At 50.8% G+C, this 18,115-nt stretch overlaps 1 protein-coding gene across 3 annotated transcripts in view; it reads right to left on the reverse strand.

The window, feature by feature from the left end:
- Kndc1 (kinase non-catalytic C-lobe domain containing 1) overlaps positions 1-18,115 on the reverse strand; it is a 49,924-nt gene that overhangs the window by 3,591 nt on the left and 28,218 nt on the right. For 2 of the 3 annotated variants that reach the window (XM_052761687.1, XM_052761685.1), the window contains 16 exons: positions 17,771-17,933; positions 17,081-17,694; positions 16,655-16,799; positions 15,909-15,994; positions 14,476-14,873; positions 10,841-10,934; positions 10,658-10,755; positions 10,217-10,437; positions 7,565-7,678; positions 6,900-7,047; positions 6,618-6,797; positions 5,704-5,910; positions 5,021-5,103; positions 4,634-4,784; positions 771-893; positions 629-688 (listed from right to left, as the gene is read on the reverse strand). In XM_052761687.1, the coding sequence (XP_052617647.1) occupies positions 629-688; positions 771-893; positions 4,634-4,784; positions 5,021-5,103; positions 5,704-5,910; positions 6,618-6,797; positions 6,900-7,047; positions 7,565-7,678; positions 10,217-10,437; positions 10,658-10,755; positions 10,841-10,934; positions 14,476-14,873; positions 15,909-15,994; positions 16,655-16,799; positions 17,081-17,694; positions 17,771-17,933 (2,885 nt within the window). The remainder of the gene's footprint in view (positions 1-628; positions 689-770; positions 894-4,633; positions 4,785-5,020; positions 5,104-5,703; positions 5,911-6,617; positions 6,798-6,899; positions 7,048-7,564; positions 7,679-10,216; positions 10,438-10,657; positions 10,756-10,840; positions 10,935-14,475; positions 14,874-15,908; positions 15,995-16,654; positions 16,800-17,080; positions 17,695-17,770; positions 17,934-18,115) is intronic. The other variant, XM_052761686.1, reaches the window with a different exon arrangement.

Here is an 18,115-nt window from a genome sequence, read left to right on the forward strand (position 1 = left end):
TCCAGAAAAGAGTCAGGTGACCACCCTTCCCAAACAGAGCTCCTGCAGGCCCTGAGCATATGTACATAGTGAGTATACATCCATTCTCTCCTGATCCCTTGGAGTTGAGGCTCGGCTTTGAGTTCAGGGACAACACAGGCTGGGGCTACTCGGGGGTGTCTGCCTCAGGCTAATGTCTATGAGGCTTCTGCTGCCTCTGTGGAAAATACACAGTCATTTAATCTGTGTTTCCTGCCTGTCAGTTCATGAGGCCACCTCTCTGCCACTGGAGCAGGCCTACATGTCCTGGTCCAAGATCTGTTTGTAGACCTGCACCCTTGCACCTGTAGCCAGGACTGGGACGTCAGTCCGGTCAAGTAAATCAGCAGGCAGGCATCTTTGCTCTGCAGGCCTGAGACAAGGTCTCACTAGGTATCTCTGGCTGGCCTAGAACTTGCTGTGTAGAGCAGGCTGGCCTTTAATTCACTGAGATCTGTTTGTCTCTGTTTTCTGAGTTCTGGAATTGTAGGTATGTGTCACCACACCCAGCCTGTGTGTTTGGCATTCTCTGATATGATCCTGCTATGAGATCCCTGAAATGTGTGGAGCAAGTCATTCGAGGGAAGCTCTGCAAAGAACTTGTACAAACCTCCACGGCTTTCAGCTCTTCCATGACCTCAGCAATCTTCGCAGGCAGGATTTTCCAGGCCTGAGATGGAAGCATAGGTGAGACCCTTGTGGCCTTGTGTGCTTGCCCATCCCCTCAGCCCCCTGAGTCCCATGTGACTCACAGGGGACTGCCTTACAGCCAGGTGCTCCAAACCTCCCAGGATCTGCATGGCTGTTGCAAAGTTCCTCTGTTCATAGCAAGATTTTGCAATCAGCAGGAATTTGGACAGCAAGTTCACTTGCAGCTGAAATGAGAAAATGGCGCTGAGTGTCTTTAAAGATGTGCAGCTCAGCAGTGGAGTGCTGGGCAAGCATGCACAAGGCGGTAAACTTGGGCCCCAGCACCAACATAGCAAAACTAAACCAAACAGAGAAACAAAAAGAACAACAGACCTGTTGAAATAGCCCATCCTCAAGGCACAGAGCCTCATGACTTAGTTAGTTATTCAAAAAGAAAGTGGGGCATAGATGCAGAGCTCTGAGTGTTGCCTGTGAGTAGCTTGGGGGTATCATGTGTAATAGCTTTGAGACAGCCTCCATGGGCTCCCAGGACATCTTCTGAATAGGTCAGACTATTTCTTCCCAATGCCTTTGGTTGTCCCCACTGTACTGTCTGGTCAAACTCCATGTTTCAACAATGTTCTGGGACTGTATGTTTATAGGTATAAGACTCAGTCTTTGGATTGTTTTGGCTCCGCAGTAAGTAAAACGTAAAACATCCATACAGCATGTATTTTAAAATGTGGTAAGCTCACTGGCTGAAAGGATATGGTGCAGCCTTATTTCATTATGTCTCCCAGTGAGAGTTCCTGATCCACAGCTGAACCCTGCTCCTTCTACATGGTGGAAGGGACAGCAGTGCAAAGCTGTCATGTGGTCCTTTGTGTCCTTCTCATCTTTCTAAGTGATGCTCACAGCCCAGGATGTATGTCTTCATGTCCCGCCCTGCAGACCCAGAAGGACTGCTCATGCACCAGGATGTGTCACTCTGGCTTTTACCCTTGGGTTGGGTGACTTCAGCCTGGGAGGGGCCCTGGGTACCTGGGGTTGGAACATGCCCAGGGACAATGAGGTCTGTGAAGTGAATCTCATCATCTTTCTTTGTACATCACAATCACATGGACCTTGTTTAAGACTTGATACTTTTTTTTTTTTTAAGGCATGGTCTTTCTATGTAGCCCTGGCTGTACTGGAACTTGCTATGTAGATCAGGCTAGCCTCAAGCTCATAGAGATCCACTTGCCTCTGCCTCCTGAGTGCTAGGATTAAAGGCATATGCCACTATACCCAGCCTCTGACACATTTTAATGCCATACATGAAACTCATAGCATCATAGATTACAGCAAACTGAGAAGCCCAAGTCCTCTGTTCCTATGTTCTAGCAGAAGTGTGGATGGTGCACTGTGTAGCTAGTGTGGGTTTCATGCTGGGGGAGCCTTGATCACTGCGGCTGAGCTATCTTTTAGGGGAGCTGTGGTCCTGATGATGATGGGTGCCCACCGTGGTCTGAGGTCTCCATCCTTTCTGCTGCAGAGGGAAAAAGCTGCATTGCACAGACAGCCTTTGCATCCTGGTGCTCAATCAGCCCTTCTGTCTGTCTGTGTGGGATGGAACCCACTTGGTCCCACCTTGTACTGACTAGGGGAAGAAATTAGAGCCGTGTGTAATAGAGTGTTCACTGGGTGAAGGTGCAGACCTTTAGGATTGGGAGGATTCTGTTTTGAGAAGCTGTGGACAATGGATCTTCCTGGGTAGGATTCTGGAAGGAGGTCCTGACCTGAGAGGCAGGCAATGGTCCCTGTGCTGGCTAGATTTATGTCACCTTGACACAAACTGTAATCATCTGAGAGGAGGAAACCTTGATTGAGAAAATGGCTCCATAAGATTAGACTGTGAGCCGGCCAGTGGAGCATTTTCTTAATTAGTGATTGATGAGGGGTGGGGTTCATTCAGCCCATTGTGAGTAGTGCCACCCCTGAGCTGGTCATCCTGAGTTCTATAAGAAAGCAGGCTGAGCAAGCCATAGGGAACAAACCAGTAAACAGCACCCCTCCATGGCCTCTGCATCAGCTCCTGCCTCCAGGTTCGTGTTCTGTTTGAGTTCCTGTCCTGACTTCCTTCAATGATGAACAGTGATATGGAAATGTAAGCCAAATAAACTCTCTCCTCCCCAACATGCCTTTTGGTAAACTAAGACAGTCCCTTTTAGGCTGCTAGGACATGCCTGTGAGCAGTCTGAATCATCCCCAGTCTAGCTCAAGGCCCATAGGACTTAAGGGTCCATAAGACTTAAGGGGGAACCCGAGTTTGGGCCCACAAAAGCTGGACCTTGACCTTGACCAGATACTGAGCAAAGTATTAGAATTCCACATGCCTGGTGAGGTCCTGTAGGGTGGGGGTCTGTCAACGAGGAACAGTGGCCAGCAATTTAGCCAGGAAGATCACTGCCTTAGGGTGACAAGTCATCTGTGAATAGACTCAGGCAAAGATGGGACAAGATACCGTGGTGATAGCAGTGTGTTGTAACTGGGTTGGGGGGCGAGGGAGTGTGAGAGAAACTGAGTGGAGGAATGGATGCATGTGAGAAATAATTATATATATTCATATATATATATATATATATATATATATATATATATATATATATATGAAGAATTTGCACGTGGGGAACTGTGTGTCAGAAGAACTTTGTGTTTGGGAGTCTGTGGGTATGAAGGAGTATTATGAAGACTGATTGAGTGGAAGGGACTGTGGTGGACTATGATGGACTGTGTGTGAAGAACTAAGTGAGGAGATGAGTGTGAGGAGCTGTGTATGTGAACAACTGTGCATGAGGAAGTGTGAGGACTTTTGTGCGAGAGGCTATAGAGTGTGTATGAAGGAGTTTGAGGATTATGTGTGTGAGCGACTTTGTATTCCATTGAATACATAATGGTTAATCCTTACTGTTGACTTGATTGGACTGGGAAACATCCCATGTAGTAAAGTTCATCTCTATGTTTCTATTTCTGTTGATAGTTAGATTATGAGGGCTCTAGTCTAATGAATGGTTTATTCCACTGATGGATTCAAAATCTGAATGGACTATGACAGAACTGTGGAAGGACAGGCATAGTTGAAGAAGTGGGTCTGAAAGGGCATGTCTTTGAAGGGTGTATCTTGCTCTGGCCCCTTCTCTCTACTTTATGCCTTGTCCACCATGACATGAGCTACCTAATGCTGTCCCTACCATAATAGACTGAAGTCTCTGGAGCTATGTGTAAAACAAATTGTTCCTCCTTTTCACTTGCTTAAGTCAGGCATTCTGTTATAGTTACAAGAAAGCAGATAGCTGTGTAAAGGGCAGTGTGTAAGGGATTGTGAGTGTGTGAGGGACCGTGTCCACGAAGGACTGTGTGTGTTGCATGTGACTCATTGCAAAAGGGTTAGATATGTGAACTGTGTGTGTGAGGGGCTGTGAGTACAAGGAACTATGTGAGAGAGACTGTGTGAGGAATTGTGTTAATGAGTCAGTTTCTTTCTCTTTCTCCTTCCCTGCCCTGCTACACCATGCCCCTGTGTGTGACTGTATCTTGTGAGGGACTGTGAATGTGAGGTACTGTGTATGCAGGATTGTGTGTTGAAGAACGGAGTGAGTGACTATGTATATATAAGAGACTGTGTACAGTCTCCTGTACAGTGTCCTACCGGAGGTTTCACACATCCTGCTTTCCAGGTAGTCCACAGATCAGGATCATCCCCAGTAGAAAGAGGAGACAGTATTAAGCTGGCTCTGACTACCATGCACTCAGGAGCTGATGGTGTTGGGTGTTTCTGCTGACATTAGTAAGCACTTCACTCTTTCTGTTTGCCTTGAGTAGACTATGGCACTGAGTCACGAAGTGTGGATGCCCTGCACTCGGAGAAGGGATTGATGGTCTCCCAGGAGCACTGTGTGCTGAACCCCATAGGCCCTTCCGACCCCAGAGCCATGGAGGTGTCTACCTTGGAGGTATGACTGGTCACAATTTCAGCAGCCACCCAGGTGCTGACATCGTCTGCATTTCTTAAAAGCTGTAGCAGATACTTGTCCTGGACATAATTGGGGAGGAATAAACTGCAGGTTTTGGCAGAGAGAGACTCAGAAGAGCTGGCTCTGGAAGAAAAATATGGTGTATGTCACCTGGGGGTGTGAGAACACCTCCTGCCAAGCCTTGGGGTTGTGGGGCCTCTGTGCGGAGTGGGAGGAGGTCAAGGCTTAGGATGAGAACCAAGTGTTCTCCAGCCAGGACCATCCAAGGAGACCTTAGGGGAATGCCCCTCCCCGCAAGCCCTCCCACCAAACTTCCAAATCAAGGATTCCCAGGGCCACCCTCAGGCGTGAATACTCACTTGGGAATGGCTGCACTTTTGTCCATGACACCCAGGGCCCGTGAATTTAGGAAGTGGACAGGGTGGCACTTTTGAAATAATTCCTGTCAGAGGCACGGAAGCAAATGGTTGGCCTACCACTCCACAAGGTCTGATGGCCAAGGCAGTATCCCAAAGAGGGCTTAGTATTTTGAAGGCATTTGTGCAACCCTAGATCAACCTGCCAAGTGTTGGTTGGCTGGAAGAGTTTCCTGTGTGCAGGTCACCTCGGGGCTTGTGACATTGGCTAGGTCTGAGGATAGTGACAAGGATCACTCAGCACTGTCACCTGCCTCAGGACATTGGGATGGTGAAAACCTGGGTATGGCCTGCCTAGGCCTGGGCTCTGGGCTGAGGGCAGGAATAGAGGGAGTAGCTGATCAGTGCCTAGGGCTGGACAAGGACATAAGGAACTATATTGGCAGAGAGATGCCCAGTGCATGGTGTTCTGTGTACCCTGTGTAGCTGGAGAGGAGAATCCTGCTGGGCTGGGTCTTCCTGCTTTAAAGACAAAGCTTGTGCATCCAGCTGTCCCTCTACAAAGTGTCTGCTGAGGCTTCATAAACGCCAAGCTTATCCCTGAGCCTACCCCACGACACCAGCAAGCAGCTGGCCCAAATGTAGAGGTCTGTGTCCCCTTCTTGGTGGTGCCAGTTCCCACACACCTGCTGCAGGAGTGTCAGCTGAGTGAAGAGCTGGTTGGTGCTGTACTCCGTCAAGAAGTAAGGGCCCTTCTCACTGGCTTTGGCATAGGGGCCATAGAAGTCTTCGAAGAAGCAGGGCTTAGGCAGGGCCGACGCAATGGTGTACTGGCGCTCCTTATGGTGTGGCAGCGCTAGCCCGTTGGCCCGGGGAAGCCTCCAGGAGAAGCTCTGCAAATAAGACAGGTGTCGGGGTTGGGGATTTAGCTCAGTGGTAGAGCACTTGCCTAGCAAGCACAAGGCCCTGGGTTCGATCCTCAGCTCCCAAACAAAACAAAACAAAAAGACAGGTGCCCCCCTCCAAGCTGAGTGCGTCAGGCCAGGATGGGGCAGAGTGAGGGTAGGCTGGTCCAATCTAGGACTCTTCGGACTGGCTCAAGCCAGAGAGTAAATCCCTTCCGTGCAGGCTTGTTGGCAGGATTCCTGTCCTGGTCACTTGGACAGACCACCCATGAACAACATTACTCAGATTTGGGGGCTGTCTCCATGTACTGGTGGGAAGACCATTCATTGGGCCCAGGGGATTCTTCCCCTCTCAGGCCTCTGCCCTGGGGATCGGGAAGGTGAGTTCAGGGAGTCACAGTAGGACCCTGGCTAGGATAGAGTCAACCCTGCTAGTTCATGGCTTTCCCTCCACAGGGCAGGACTTGCCAGCCCAGCAGGGAAGAACCTGGGTAAAGAATAAGCAACACTTGTGTGTGTGTGTGTGTGTGTGTGTGTGTGTGTGTGTGTGCGTGTGTGTATACATATCTATATGTGTACTTGCCTGTGGGCATGTGTACATGCGTGTCTTGTTTCTGCATGTGTATACATGCACATGCCATGTCTTCCAGGATGCATTCTTGTCTAGAGAAGCCCTCCCCAGGAAAGGTGCCCACCTTCCGGGAGATGCCATCCTCCGAGAACCTCTTGCAGAGGGCATTAAAGGGTCTGCTGTCCTCCTCTGCCTCCTTAGGATCCTCTAGGTCTGCACCTCGAGAGGTGCTGTCAGCCCGCCGCTCAGTGCCCACCTCCAGGAGGCCCAGCAGGTGCTTGGCAGTGCTGTCTAGGGGCAGGATCTAGGCAGAGGCATGGGGTGTCAGTGCTGTTCCTGGGGCATGGCAGTGCTTTGCTCTGCCAGGTCCCAGAAGGCTGACCAGGCTGGCCAGTGCAGCAGTCACCTTGGAAGAGATGAAGTCCTCCAGCTGTCCCAGGAGTCCCGCATTCCTTATGAAGTCCACGGTGTAGCAGTCTTCCACCCAGGCCTGCAGGACACAGAGGCTCCGCCTGTAGATCTTGGTGAAGGTCGAGGTAGGATCCTGGTGAGCCCTGGAGGCAGATGGTAAGCCTCAGCATAGGCCCCAGCTGGGCATGCGCAGGGTGAGGGATTCAGGGAGAGTCTAAGCGATGACAGTCCAGGTGAGGGTTAAGGACAGCCATGTCCACTGCCCTTCTGGTCACCAATCTGGTGCTCCTCCCCCAGTCTGGTGGCCTGGGTACCCTGTGGCAGGAAGCTACTATTCACAGTTCTCTCCACTTGGACTATCCTTGTCAGGCTGGTGAGATTGGCTCTCTCTTGTCTTCCTGCTTGGGCCATGGCTACCCGCACCCCCCCCCCCCATTCTTTTGGAAGCAGTAAGGCCCCTGCCAGTGTTCTTCCCCACCGTAGTACATAGACTCCAGCTGCCATCTCCAGCTGGGTTCCTTTACCCATGATCCCTCCCTCTTGCCCTAATGTTTCCCAGGAACACTTCATCTGTATCCTCATCCCTGTCAGGGTCCTTCACAGGCTAAACAAGGTGGCCCGGGATCCCACCCCATCAGCCAGGAGCCCATGCGGTGGTACCTGGATAGGGTGCTGCTGATGCGGTCGAGGAGGAAGTGCAGGAAGTCGTGCGGTGTGCAGAAGTACCGAAAAGTGTAGAGAAACTGCTGGACGTAGCCCTCAAGGAAGGCATCACTGAGGGTAGAATGTGGTATTGGGCCTTGGGTCTAGGCCAGCTGGGACCCTCCCTGCAACCCTGCCCTGCAGTGAGTGGGTGTGCCCATATGTTCTAAGTGCATATGTGAATATGTGTGCAGCCTCTCAGGGTGTGTGTGTGTGTGTGTGTGTGTGTGTGTGTGTGTGTGTGTGTGTTGGGGGTTGTCACATCTCATTGACCATCCCTACCCAGAGTAGGTGCTTCCCAGAAAGCCTCATGCAAGGGCCACTAACAGGAGCCCTAAATGTGATTCTTTGACAATCTGGGCAGTCTGATGACTAGTGACCATAAGCGTGAGGGGTCCTAGCAAGAGACTTCTTGCACAGAGGAGTTTCAGGGTGGAAGACATCATATCCAAGATCAAGAAAGCTTGGTTACTGGTCTACCTCTCTGAGTTTCTTAAACTCAGACACTGATGGCCATATTTCAAGCCAGGGACTAAGCAGTCCCCCACCCAGCCTGTCTTGTAGAGACAGTGGCCACAGAGTATTTAGAGCTGAGAAAACCCCTCTTGTGAATGTTTATTTCAACAACGAGGCTCTGCCTTCCACTGCTCTCTGCTCAAACATGCATCACAGACCATAAGCATACACGTACCAAACTGCACAGTATTGCTACCCACCATATACTCCCACACATGTGTTCACATCCGCCAGAAAACACCTCCACCCACTCTAAAGGGAGGCTCTTTAAACTGAGGATGTTCTAAAGAGAGGCTCACTGTGAGCAAGTAAACAACTCAGAAGTCTCAGGAAGTCCCTGAAATTTACCAGATACACAGAAGCCTCTCCTTCCCTAAGTTATATAAGCAGTAAAGACTGCTGCGGAGACCCAAATCAGCTGAGCTGCCTGGGGCTAAGATCTCCTGTATGGAAGAGACAGTCTCTGACCAACTGTGCTGCCTGAGAAGAGGAGACCAACACCTTGGTTTGCCTGTAAGTCGTGCAGTGAGCTCAGGGGTTCTAGCTTTCATGAATAGTTACTCATGCTGGGGTGAGCTTTCAGTGATAGAGCGGCCCTTGAGTCATCCATGCTCTTGTAATCCCTCACCCACATCACTGTATGTAACCCCAATAAACTCTTTGGTTTACCAAAAAAGACTTTGATGATATTGTTACTTTAGTCTGTCATTGGTTCCCTATCTGGGGTGAGTAAATATTTATGTCTCCCTAAGAATAGTGTCACACACCACTAGTACACATACATCTACCCATGTATCAGATATACCACATTATACAGTACCCCCAGTACCTACCAGGCCTCATTTTTACATGTTCATCATGCATACATACTCACATATTATATACACCATATAATACTGACAACATACTCCATATATGTATATATAAACACATGACATGCATACAATATGCATTAAACTCACACTACACACACACAATTATGCACACCATATATTCCACAGCATGCTATGTGCATGTACATCATATGTGCAGTACATTCATCTACATAATATCTCAAAACACCATGCATATGCATGTCTACTACACATGCACACATCAAGTATATCCCAGGAGGCCTGGACTTCTATAAAGGGAAGTTTGTTTCCTAATTGTTCTCCCAAGGCTTCCTGCCAATCATGTCTGAAGTTGATAGCCTCTTGCTCAAAGAGAACTCTAAAAGTTATATCAGGACTATGGAGGTGTCAATGGCCTTTCTGGCTCCAGGCCTTGGCATAGGGCCGGCCATTAAGGTGAACTGCAGGGAGCTTCAATTATCTAGACACAAGGCAAGGCTGGGGCAGAGGGAAGCAGGTGAATGGTGCTGGAGGGGAAGGGGAAGGAAGGGTTGAGATTCCAGTCCCAAGTCCCATGAACAGCCCTGTGACCCTGGGCACAGGTGAGTAGATTTGAGGACTCTTCCTGACACAGGGGCAAGCATTCAGCATTTAGTTCTCAGGCTGTCACCGAAGCAGTGCTCACACTCAGAGAGACAGAGGCCACAGCAGTACCACAGATAGCGCTCTGTGCCCGTTATGGTGCATTTGGATTAGTGATTTGGATCCAGATGGTGCCTTGGAGGCCCCCAGAGATGATCATGTTTGAGTTGTTTTTGTTTTGTTTCGAGACAGGGTTTCTCTGTGTAGATTTGCGCCTTTCCTGGATCTCGCTCTGTAGACCAGGCTGGCCTTGAACTCACAAAGATCCGCCTGCCTCTGCCTCCCAAGTGCTGGGATTAAAGACATGTGCCACCACCGCCCGGCAGTTGTTTTGTTTTTAACCCTGCGGCTTGCCCCAGGCTCTCCCACAGTGCTGTCTGGCCACACCCCGTGACCCAGCACCAGGGCCAGAGGGGGTCTCATGGGGACTGGGACAGACTGCTCTGGCTAGCAGCTTGGCCTTGCCGTAGATGGAAGCTAACACATGCCAGACTAAATTCTGACAAGTCTAAATAATTGCACAACCCATGTCAGACAGAGCTTGTCTTGCTTTTCTCCTCTTTGTTCTCAAAATCTTGTGCCCCAGGGTGAGAAGATCCTTCTGGGGCACCTGACACACCTGGAGTAGAGGTAGGCCATGAGTCCCAGTGGTGTGCCAGCCTGCAGGATGCGAGCCTTCTTCTGCCGTCCGCTGCATGGGTGCTTGTTGACATTGTAGAAGATGAGAGAAGAAGACTCGTCTAGGGGGCTGAAATCCAGCGTGTCACAGGGGGCTGCCGCTATGTTCACAATCACTGGCAGAGCACAGGGCTCCAGCCCCCAGCGCTCTGCATACATGACCTGTAGGGAAAGAAAGTGAATTATGGCTGACCACTAGATGTTTGTCTATGGGTCACTTTGCTACTGACTCAGGGGTGGCAGGGCTTCTCAGTGCTTTGAGCCCTTGCACAGGGCCTGTGTGTGTGACCTAAAGTGTCTTGATCCATAGAACAACTGAAAGAAACCTATTTGAGGGCCCAGGCTCATCCAAGAGGGGTGGGCAGGATGAAAGGCTACTTGCCTGGAGGTACTTCTTGACCAGGCCCAGGAACTGCACCTTGGACTTCATTTCTTCCAGCTGTCCTCGAAGTTTGGACAACATGGTCCTTACCTCAGAGCCTGAGGGCAGAACAGAGTCAGCACATGGTTTCCAGGAGCCACAGAGTAGTTGGTTTGTGGCAGGGAGCTGGTTGTCCAGTGTTACCTTTATTCCGTTTTTCCTTCTGTAAGAGTTTCTGGTAAAACTTTAGGGTCTTCCTGTAGTTTCTTTTCTCTATCATGAGCTGCTGCTCCAGCTCCTAAGAGGAAGCACAGTATGTGAAGCCAGAGCAACCGTGGGTTCAGGTACCACTTGTCCTCCATACAAGACGCAGACACAGAAGGCACATTGGCCTGGTGAGCTGCCTGAGCGGCCACAGGAAGAACAAGAGTGTCTTAGGGCTGGAGCCATTTGGTTGATGTGAGAAGGACAAAGGAAATAAATGAGGAAGCACCTTAAAAGTGGGCTCCAGGGGGTTCACTTGAAACCTGCACTTGGTGGATGATCCCTCAAGGATGCCCGACCCTACCAGTACCCATGGGTTGACTGCCCGAAGGGAAGGCCCAGTAAAGACCCTTATGCCCCATCACCCCCTAGGGCCTATTTTGATTCCTGAGACATGGGCCAGGCTTAGGATGTGTCTATCTCTTGAGGTATCCTCCTCACCCACCATGCTGGTCCCACCTGGCTGCTTCTAGAGAGTTCTCTAGACTCCAACTCAAAAGGGCCAGGGCCAAGCCTCTTTGTGGCTTCCCTGCTCTTGGGGGATCAGCTGCAGACTCAGGGTCTATGGAGACAGAGGCTGATTCAGTAAGCAAAGGCAGGCCCCACATGTGTAGCCCAGAAGGCCCCTCTACTGTCTCCAGCCTGCCTGGCTCATACTGGGCTCAGGGTAGGCTGCCTTCCTTCTGTGGCCACAGGAGCCTCCTCTCCAGGCCCTTCACTTTGTCAGGCTCTGGGGGACACACAGATGACAGTATGGACAGTGGGCTTGGGTGTGTGGTTGCCATGTCCTTGTACCTCATGGAAGTGAGCTGCGGCTCTGACGTCTGCTCCCTGTGTGAATCCACAGGCTGCAGGACCTCTAACCTCCATGTGCCTGAAGGCACTGTGGGGAGAGAGGAGAATCTACCCCAGGGCTGCATACCTTCCTTGAATGGTTCCCTTCGGGCTTTTAGCCACATTCTCTTTTCTCTGCTCTTTGAGACAGGGTCTCATTATGTCTCTTAGGCTGGTGTAGAACTCACTCTGTATAGTTCACCAACACTTTGCACTCACAATCTTCCTGTCTTAGCGTCCCTGTGCTGGAATTACAGGTGTGTACCACATGCTTGGCTGGTCCATAGCCCGCCTCCTTTCTTCCCTCCTTTCTCTCCTCCCTTCCTCCCTTTCTCCTTCCCCTTTCCTCCTTTTTGAAAGTTTATTTTGGTTTACTCTTCCAGGGTATATGTCCATCACGGTAGGGAAGGTTTGATGGTAAGGGTAAGATGTAACTGGTCACATTGCATCCACAGTCAGGAAGCAGACAGGGATGGTCACTGTGTCTTTCTTTTTAAGTTAGGCTTTAAGAAGCCTGGTCGTGTAAATTTCTTTAATGTGCAGATGACCACCCCTCAGTCTTGCTTCAGGAGCCCACTAGCTGGACTGTGGAGGTTGGCTGGGCCGTGTGACAGGGTTTACCTCAGCTCTTCCTGGCAGCTGTGCTGTCCAGGCTCTGGGAAGCCGTGGAAGGCACACAGCTTCAGCAGAATGTATATGCTTTGTGGTTTCACCGTGAAGCCAGGAAGCTTAGGACCTCTGGGTCCTGCTCCAGTGAACTGCTGACAGAGTGTGAATCTACTTAGCCAGGGCTCACCCTTGCCTGGTGAATGGTGTGAATCCACAGAAAGAAACTGGAGAAAACTGGCTTGAACTACACAAGGTCTCCATTTAAGGCCTGTTCTTGATAAGAAAGCCAGCTAAATGCTTCTCTAGCTGTCCAAAACTGCTGGGACACTAGTTTCGATGTCAGGTTCCAGAGAAGAATCTGGGCTCTGGCATCAGATATCTTGGCTACAAATCTGGTTTCTACTGGATGGACAGCCAGCCAGTTTCTCCTGTGAGCATGGATCAGTGCCAGGTTTGGGATGCACTATGAGCTACCCACCCTGTGTACCTGGGCTCCCCACCTGGAGGGATGTCCAGATTAGTAAAACTAAGATGACAATGTCACTTTCTCAGTCATGTGGGCCACTGTTTGAATAATCAGTAGCTACCAGTGGCTGGTGGACATCTAGGACATCTGGTCAATGAAGGACTATGAAGATTCAGAGCAGTGCAGGAGGGTGAGTTCCTGTTCCAAGTTGTAATCTGCTGTCTGTTGGTTTGAATGGGGCCTGAGGTCTGAGGGTCTCCATAGCTGTCCACTCATACACTGCTGTGATCCCCATACCCTGCTAGGGATGGTTTGTGAGCACTGAGGCATTAGGGAACCAGAGGAGGCTCGTATGAACTCACGGAAGTTGGTGTCAAGAACCTTGGATTGTAGTTCATTTTAACATTTGTTAGTATCACTTTGCTTGATATTGATGGCAATCAGGTTCTCTGAGGACTGTTTTGAGTAATTTTTAGAGAAATATACATGACCTAAAAATCACGCAACATACAGGATGCTGGAGAAGACAATGAAAATGTTGGCTTCCCTGTGACACTCAGACTGTGATAGATGCACAGGCTGACCAGGTCACAAGATCGAAGTTAAGTAGTGAGGGCAGTATAAGTTCAGCTTCTGCCTATGACCACATCTGACCCTGAATTTGTTACAAAATTTTAAAAAACTTTGGTTCCTTGTGTGTGTATGTGTGTTGGGGCGGGGGGGGGGGGAGGGATTTAAGGAATAATTTAAGCAGGAGGGCTACTGGGTTTAGTTGGGAAAAGGCTGATGAATATTGATTGGATATACATATAAAACAACAATCAGAAGGAAGTGGAGTAACCAAAAATTGTAGAAAAAAAAAAAAGATGAAGATGAACTGAACCACAGCACTCCCCTAAATGTCGAAAAGCAAGGCCTCTTTGATCAGCAGGAGAAGCAAGGCCTAGAACCAGGCCAGAATGCTGGGGGGCAGGGACTGCCTGTCTGAAGTGTGGAGATGCCTGTATTCACATCCACCGCCTATATAACCATGCTCAGGCTACGGACCCTCCCTCCCTCCTCCCAGCAACGGGCCTGCCTGCACATGCAGCACCTCCAGGGCCATCAGAGTTCTTTTATATGCCGTGCTGGCCAGGCTGCTAACATCAGGATCCTTTCTCCCTATTGGCCAGGCCTTTCCTGGTGCTACCTGCCAGAGAAACCCTTGCTAGTCCACCCCGACCCCAAGTCCAGCCTGAACTTGCTGCAGGTATGATGCCTCTGATGTTTTCTCTCACCTAGGGTCAAGACCCCATACGGAAGAGATTCTTGTACCTGCCACCATCTGCAGGAGACTTAACCCAACATTTATCGTACTCACAAAGACCAAGTGACCCCCCCCTCCCTGAGTAGTGTCATCCGGGAGCCACAGACACAGCTATTGAGAAAGAAAAATCATTCTCTACTTCCCAGCTGTGGAAACATGTGTCCACAGTATAGAACCTCTAATGTAGGCTAAAGGGAGTCAGGCCACCAGAGTGATAGAGTAGATACAGCCTGGAGAGGGTGTTCTCAGAGTCTTGTCATTAGGCCTAGGTGGCCTGGAAGCAAAAGCCTCCTTGCCCATGGTGCTCCTAAGGCCACAAATGCCCTCCCCACCAGCACTGGGTAAATTCCCTGGACTCACTGGACTCTGGGCTTCCAGTTCTGTGTGCCCATTGGCCTTCTGCCTCTCCAGATCCTTCACATAGTTGTAGACATCGGCTCCAAAGCAGTCAGCTTCATAGAAGGCACTGGACCAGCCAGGGCTGCAGTTCTGGAAATCGGCTGCCCCTGGGGACACAGCTGGACCACCGTCCTCAGACTTGGCTAGCCGGGCCACCATGTCGGAGGCATTGCTGGTTGGCTCCTGGCTTGGGCCTGGCTGCCCATCCACTTCAGCCTCTGGTTGTTGCTCTCGGGTGGCTTTTATTGACTTCTGAGACCGAAATCCAACCTCAAAGTTTCCCTGAGAGAGCGTGTTGGAGTCTATATCCGATAGTGCTGTGGGTGAGCAGGGCCCCCCACTGCCCACTTTCGCCTTGCCTTGAGAGAAAGATAATGGTTAGTGGGTAGTTCACTGCCGCCTTCAACTGTGGAGGAAACCCAGACACCTTCATGAAGGACTCTGGCCACAACTATGTGCTAGGTGGAACCAGAGGGGGACCTGGGGAACACCAAAGTGCTTGTAGAGAAACAGGCTTAGCCAGGGCCAGCTCCCTCAGGTACTCACCCTGCTTCAAACTTCTCTGGACTTGGACTTTCTCCTTCCCCAGAACTGATCCCAACCAGACATGTTCCCTCTAGTCCTATCTGATCTTCTGGATCATTTAAAAATCAAACCTAGTTCAGCCACACACATACATTTCACATACAAACCTGTCAGGGTACTGGAAACTCTGGCAACTCCAGAAGCTTCTCTCTGTGTGAGCAGCCTTCTGGCTCCTTGGCCATGCAGGAGCAGGTAGACTTCGTGCCCAAGACACGATCACCACCTGCTCCTTGATTTACTTAAATAGGGATGAAGCCACCACCATGGTCTTATCACAGTTAGTAGACAGACCCAGGTGATACCAGCCCTGCACTTGTCCCTAGGGACCCCAACATGGTTGGCTTGCCTTTCTTCCTCAGACTGACTATTGAGGTCTTTGGCTTTTTTTTTTTTTTTTTTTTTGAGACAGGGTCTCTCTATGTAGTCCTAACTGTCCTGGACCTTGCTATGTAGAGCAGGCTGGCCTTGAACTCACAGAGATCATCCTGCCTCTGCCTCCCAAGTGCTGGGTTAAAGGCGTGTGCCCCTAGGCCCAGCTCTTTGAGTTTTAAGTTGATCTGGGTTCTGGCTAACACTCTAGAAGGCCAGCTCTGGTATTTAAGTGGCTTCTACTGTCAGAGGAGATGTGAACAGCCAGTATCATGCTGGCTAGTGCAAAGATGGGAAACTTCCCCCGACAGCCCAGGCCCCAAGGTCTGTTTCCCAGTACAGGGGCTGTCCTTGGCAGTAGATGTGTTCCTGCAGCTATCCAGGGGACCCTACTGAGAAGAGTTCTTGCCTGTCTTCCCGATGCAGGCCATGTCTCTTACCGAGTCCATGCAGTGAGGGCCTTTTGCTTGACACTGAGCATCTGCTGGGTGAGTGTTCTGGCTGGGATCCAGGCTCCTCAGAAGTGCTAGTAATGAGAACAGCAGTCAGCCCCCATTGGAATGAGGCCTGAGGCCTGTGCAGACAGACACCAGCTTGGAAAGTCATCTGAGCATGCTGGAATAGGATGGGACCCTGTCCTCCCCTGGTGTTGGAACCCCTGGGCACTGGCTCCATAGTACCCCACTTGAAAGATGTTGGGTATAGTCCAGAGACCCTTTTCAGAGCTGTGTAAATGCTTATGGGTTGGGTTCAGGATAGGGCAAGCTGTGTTGGCCTGTGGTTATTTGTTTGTTTGTTTATATATTTTTTTGAAACAGGGTCTCACTATATGACCGTGGCTGACCTGGAACTCAATATGTAAACTCCATTGGCTCCAAACTACGGCAATGCTCACGCCTCTGTCTTCCAAGTACTAGAATTACAAATGTATACTGCCATGCCTGGCTATTTACTGCAATCTTACTGTTAAAAGGTAGAACTTCCAGTCACCAGTGGCTCCTTCCCTTCCTGCCCCTGTCCCCAACCATGAACACCAGCAACAAACACATGCAGCACCATAGAGTTGCTCTGGGCTGTTCTGGGGCAGCCAGAGTGAATGAGGTGGCCATCAGGACTGAGCCAACAGGGTTTGGTAGCTTGGTCTGCCCAGAACTCTGGAAGGGGAAGACTGGGTCCAGATACTGACCTTTCAGAGGGTGAGGCTGGCCCATTGACCACCTTGAAGAGGTTCTGCAGTAACTGCTCATCCCAGTACAGGTCACAGAACTTCTCAGATATGGCACCACAGAAGGTGGCAAAGGTGAGGTCTTTCAAGGCATAAATATACTCCCCTAGTTTGCAAAGGATGGGTCAGGTTACACACAGGAAGCTTTCTGGTTCCCTTGCACTGGATCACTGGGAGGTGGTCTCAGGGCTTTGGGGTTGGAGGGGTATGGGCTCCAAGGCTCTCTTCCTACATGATAGAAGCTGGAAGCTGCCCTTGTTTGTCCTGACTGACCTCAGCAGGACAGATGTGTGGACCCCTGAGTCCCCGTCATACTGATGCTCTCTGGACTGGGTCTGCCTCCCTCAACCTCCCCCTTGTCTTGGGCTTCCAGAGTGGCTTTCATACCCATGATCAGGGCCTCTAGCCCGTTGTCCAGGTAGCCATCGAAGGCAAACTCCTCCTGGATGAGCCGCATGGCTTCCTGCAGTGAGGGGCTGGCTGTCATCTTAGGGGGTGATGAGGTATCCACACTGGATGGACAGAGCTTGCGATCTGCTGGCCGAGGCTTCTCAGGATGACCATCTGGGCCCCTAGGGCTGCCGGAACTGACTGCCGCCTTGCCTCTGGGTGGTTTACCAGGGTGTTGAGGGCCTTGGCTGGCTGAGGTGGACCCTGAGGGCAGAGTGACTCCTAGTGGACCCTGACCATCTGGCCTGTGCTCAGGGGGCAGGGAAGAGGCAGGAGAGCTGGGTGTCCCTGATGTTCCTTTTTGCTGGGTGGCCAAAGAAGGGCCATGTGGGCAGGAGCACTCCTTGGCTGATCTGTGGGGCACTGAGTCACCAGCAGGGTCTGGAGTTGCTCCCTGCAGCTCCAGACCAGGTGGTAGCTGGTCAGCCGTTTTCAGGTCAGTGTCCTCGTCATGCTCCTGGGATGCCTGTTTTCTTGTCCCCTCACTGTCCAGCTGACCATTTCCAACTTTGGGCTTCTCATTTGGTTCTGAGGACAAGGCAAACTGGTCTCTGTGGAGAGAGATGAGAACTCAGGAGGGGCCACCTATGCCTGGGACCACTGCTAGCAGGGAGTGGGGACACTCACCTGGCAACACCCGTGTCCTGAGCCAGGACTATGGGCTTAAAGTGAGTGGCCTCAGAGGTGAAGGCTGCTGGCAGCTCACGGGCTTCTTTGCAGCAGGGGGGTAGACTAGGCACAGGCCCTGGGACAGCGACAAGCTTGGTATCACTGCTGACCTGTAGGAAGCCTAGGGACAGCAGGTAGTTGGGGGACAGGAGAAGGAGCAGTGTGTGTGTGTGTGTGTGTGTGTGTGTGTGTGTGTGTGTGTGTGTGTATGTGTGTGTGTGTGTGTGTGTGTGTGTGTGTGTATGTGTGTGTGTGTTGGGGGCGGGGGGAATCAGCAGATACCTTTGAGTGACCCTGCAGCCG

Source organism: Peromyscus californicus, unplaced genomic scaffold (genome assembly GCF_007827085.1).
Source record: "Peromyscus californicus insignis strain IS unplaced genomic scaffold, ASM782708v3 Scaffold_4__1_contigs__length_199733344, whole genome shotgun sequence".
Taxonomy (NCBI): Eukaryota; Metazoa; Chordata; class Mammalia; order Rodentia; family Cricetidae; genus Peromyscus; species Peromyscus californicus.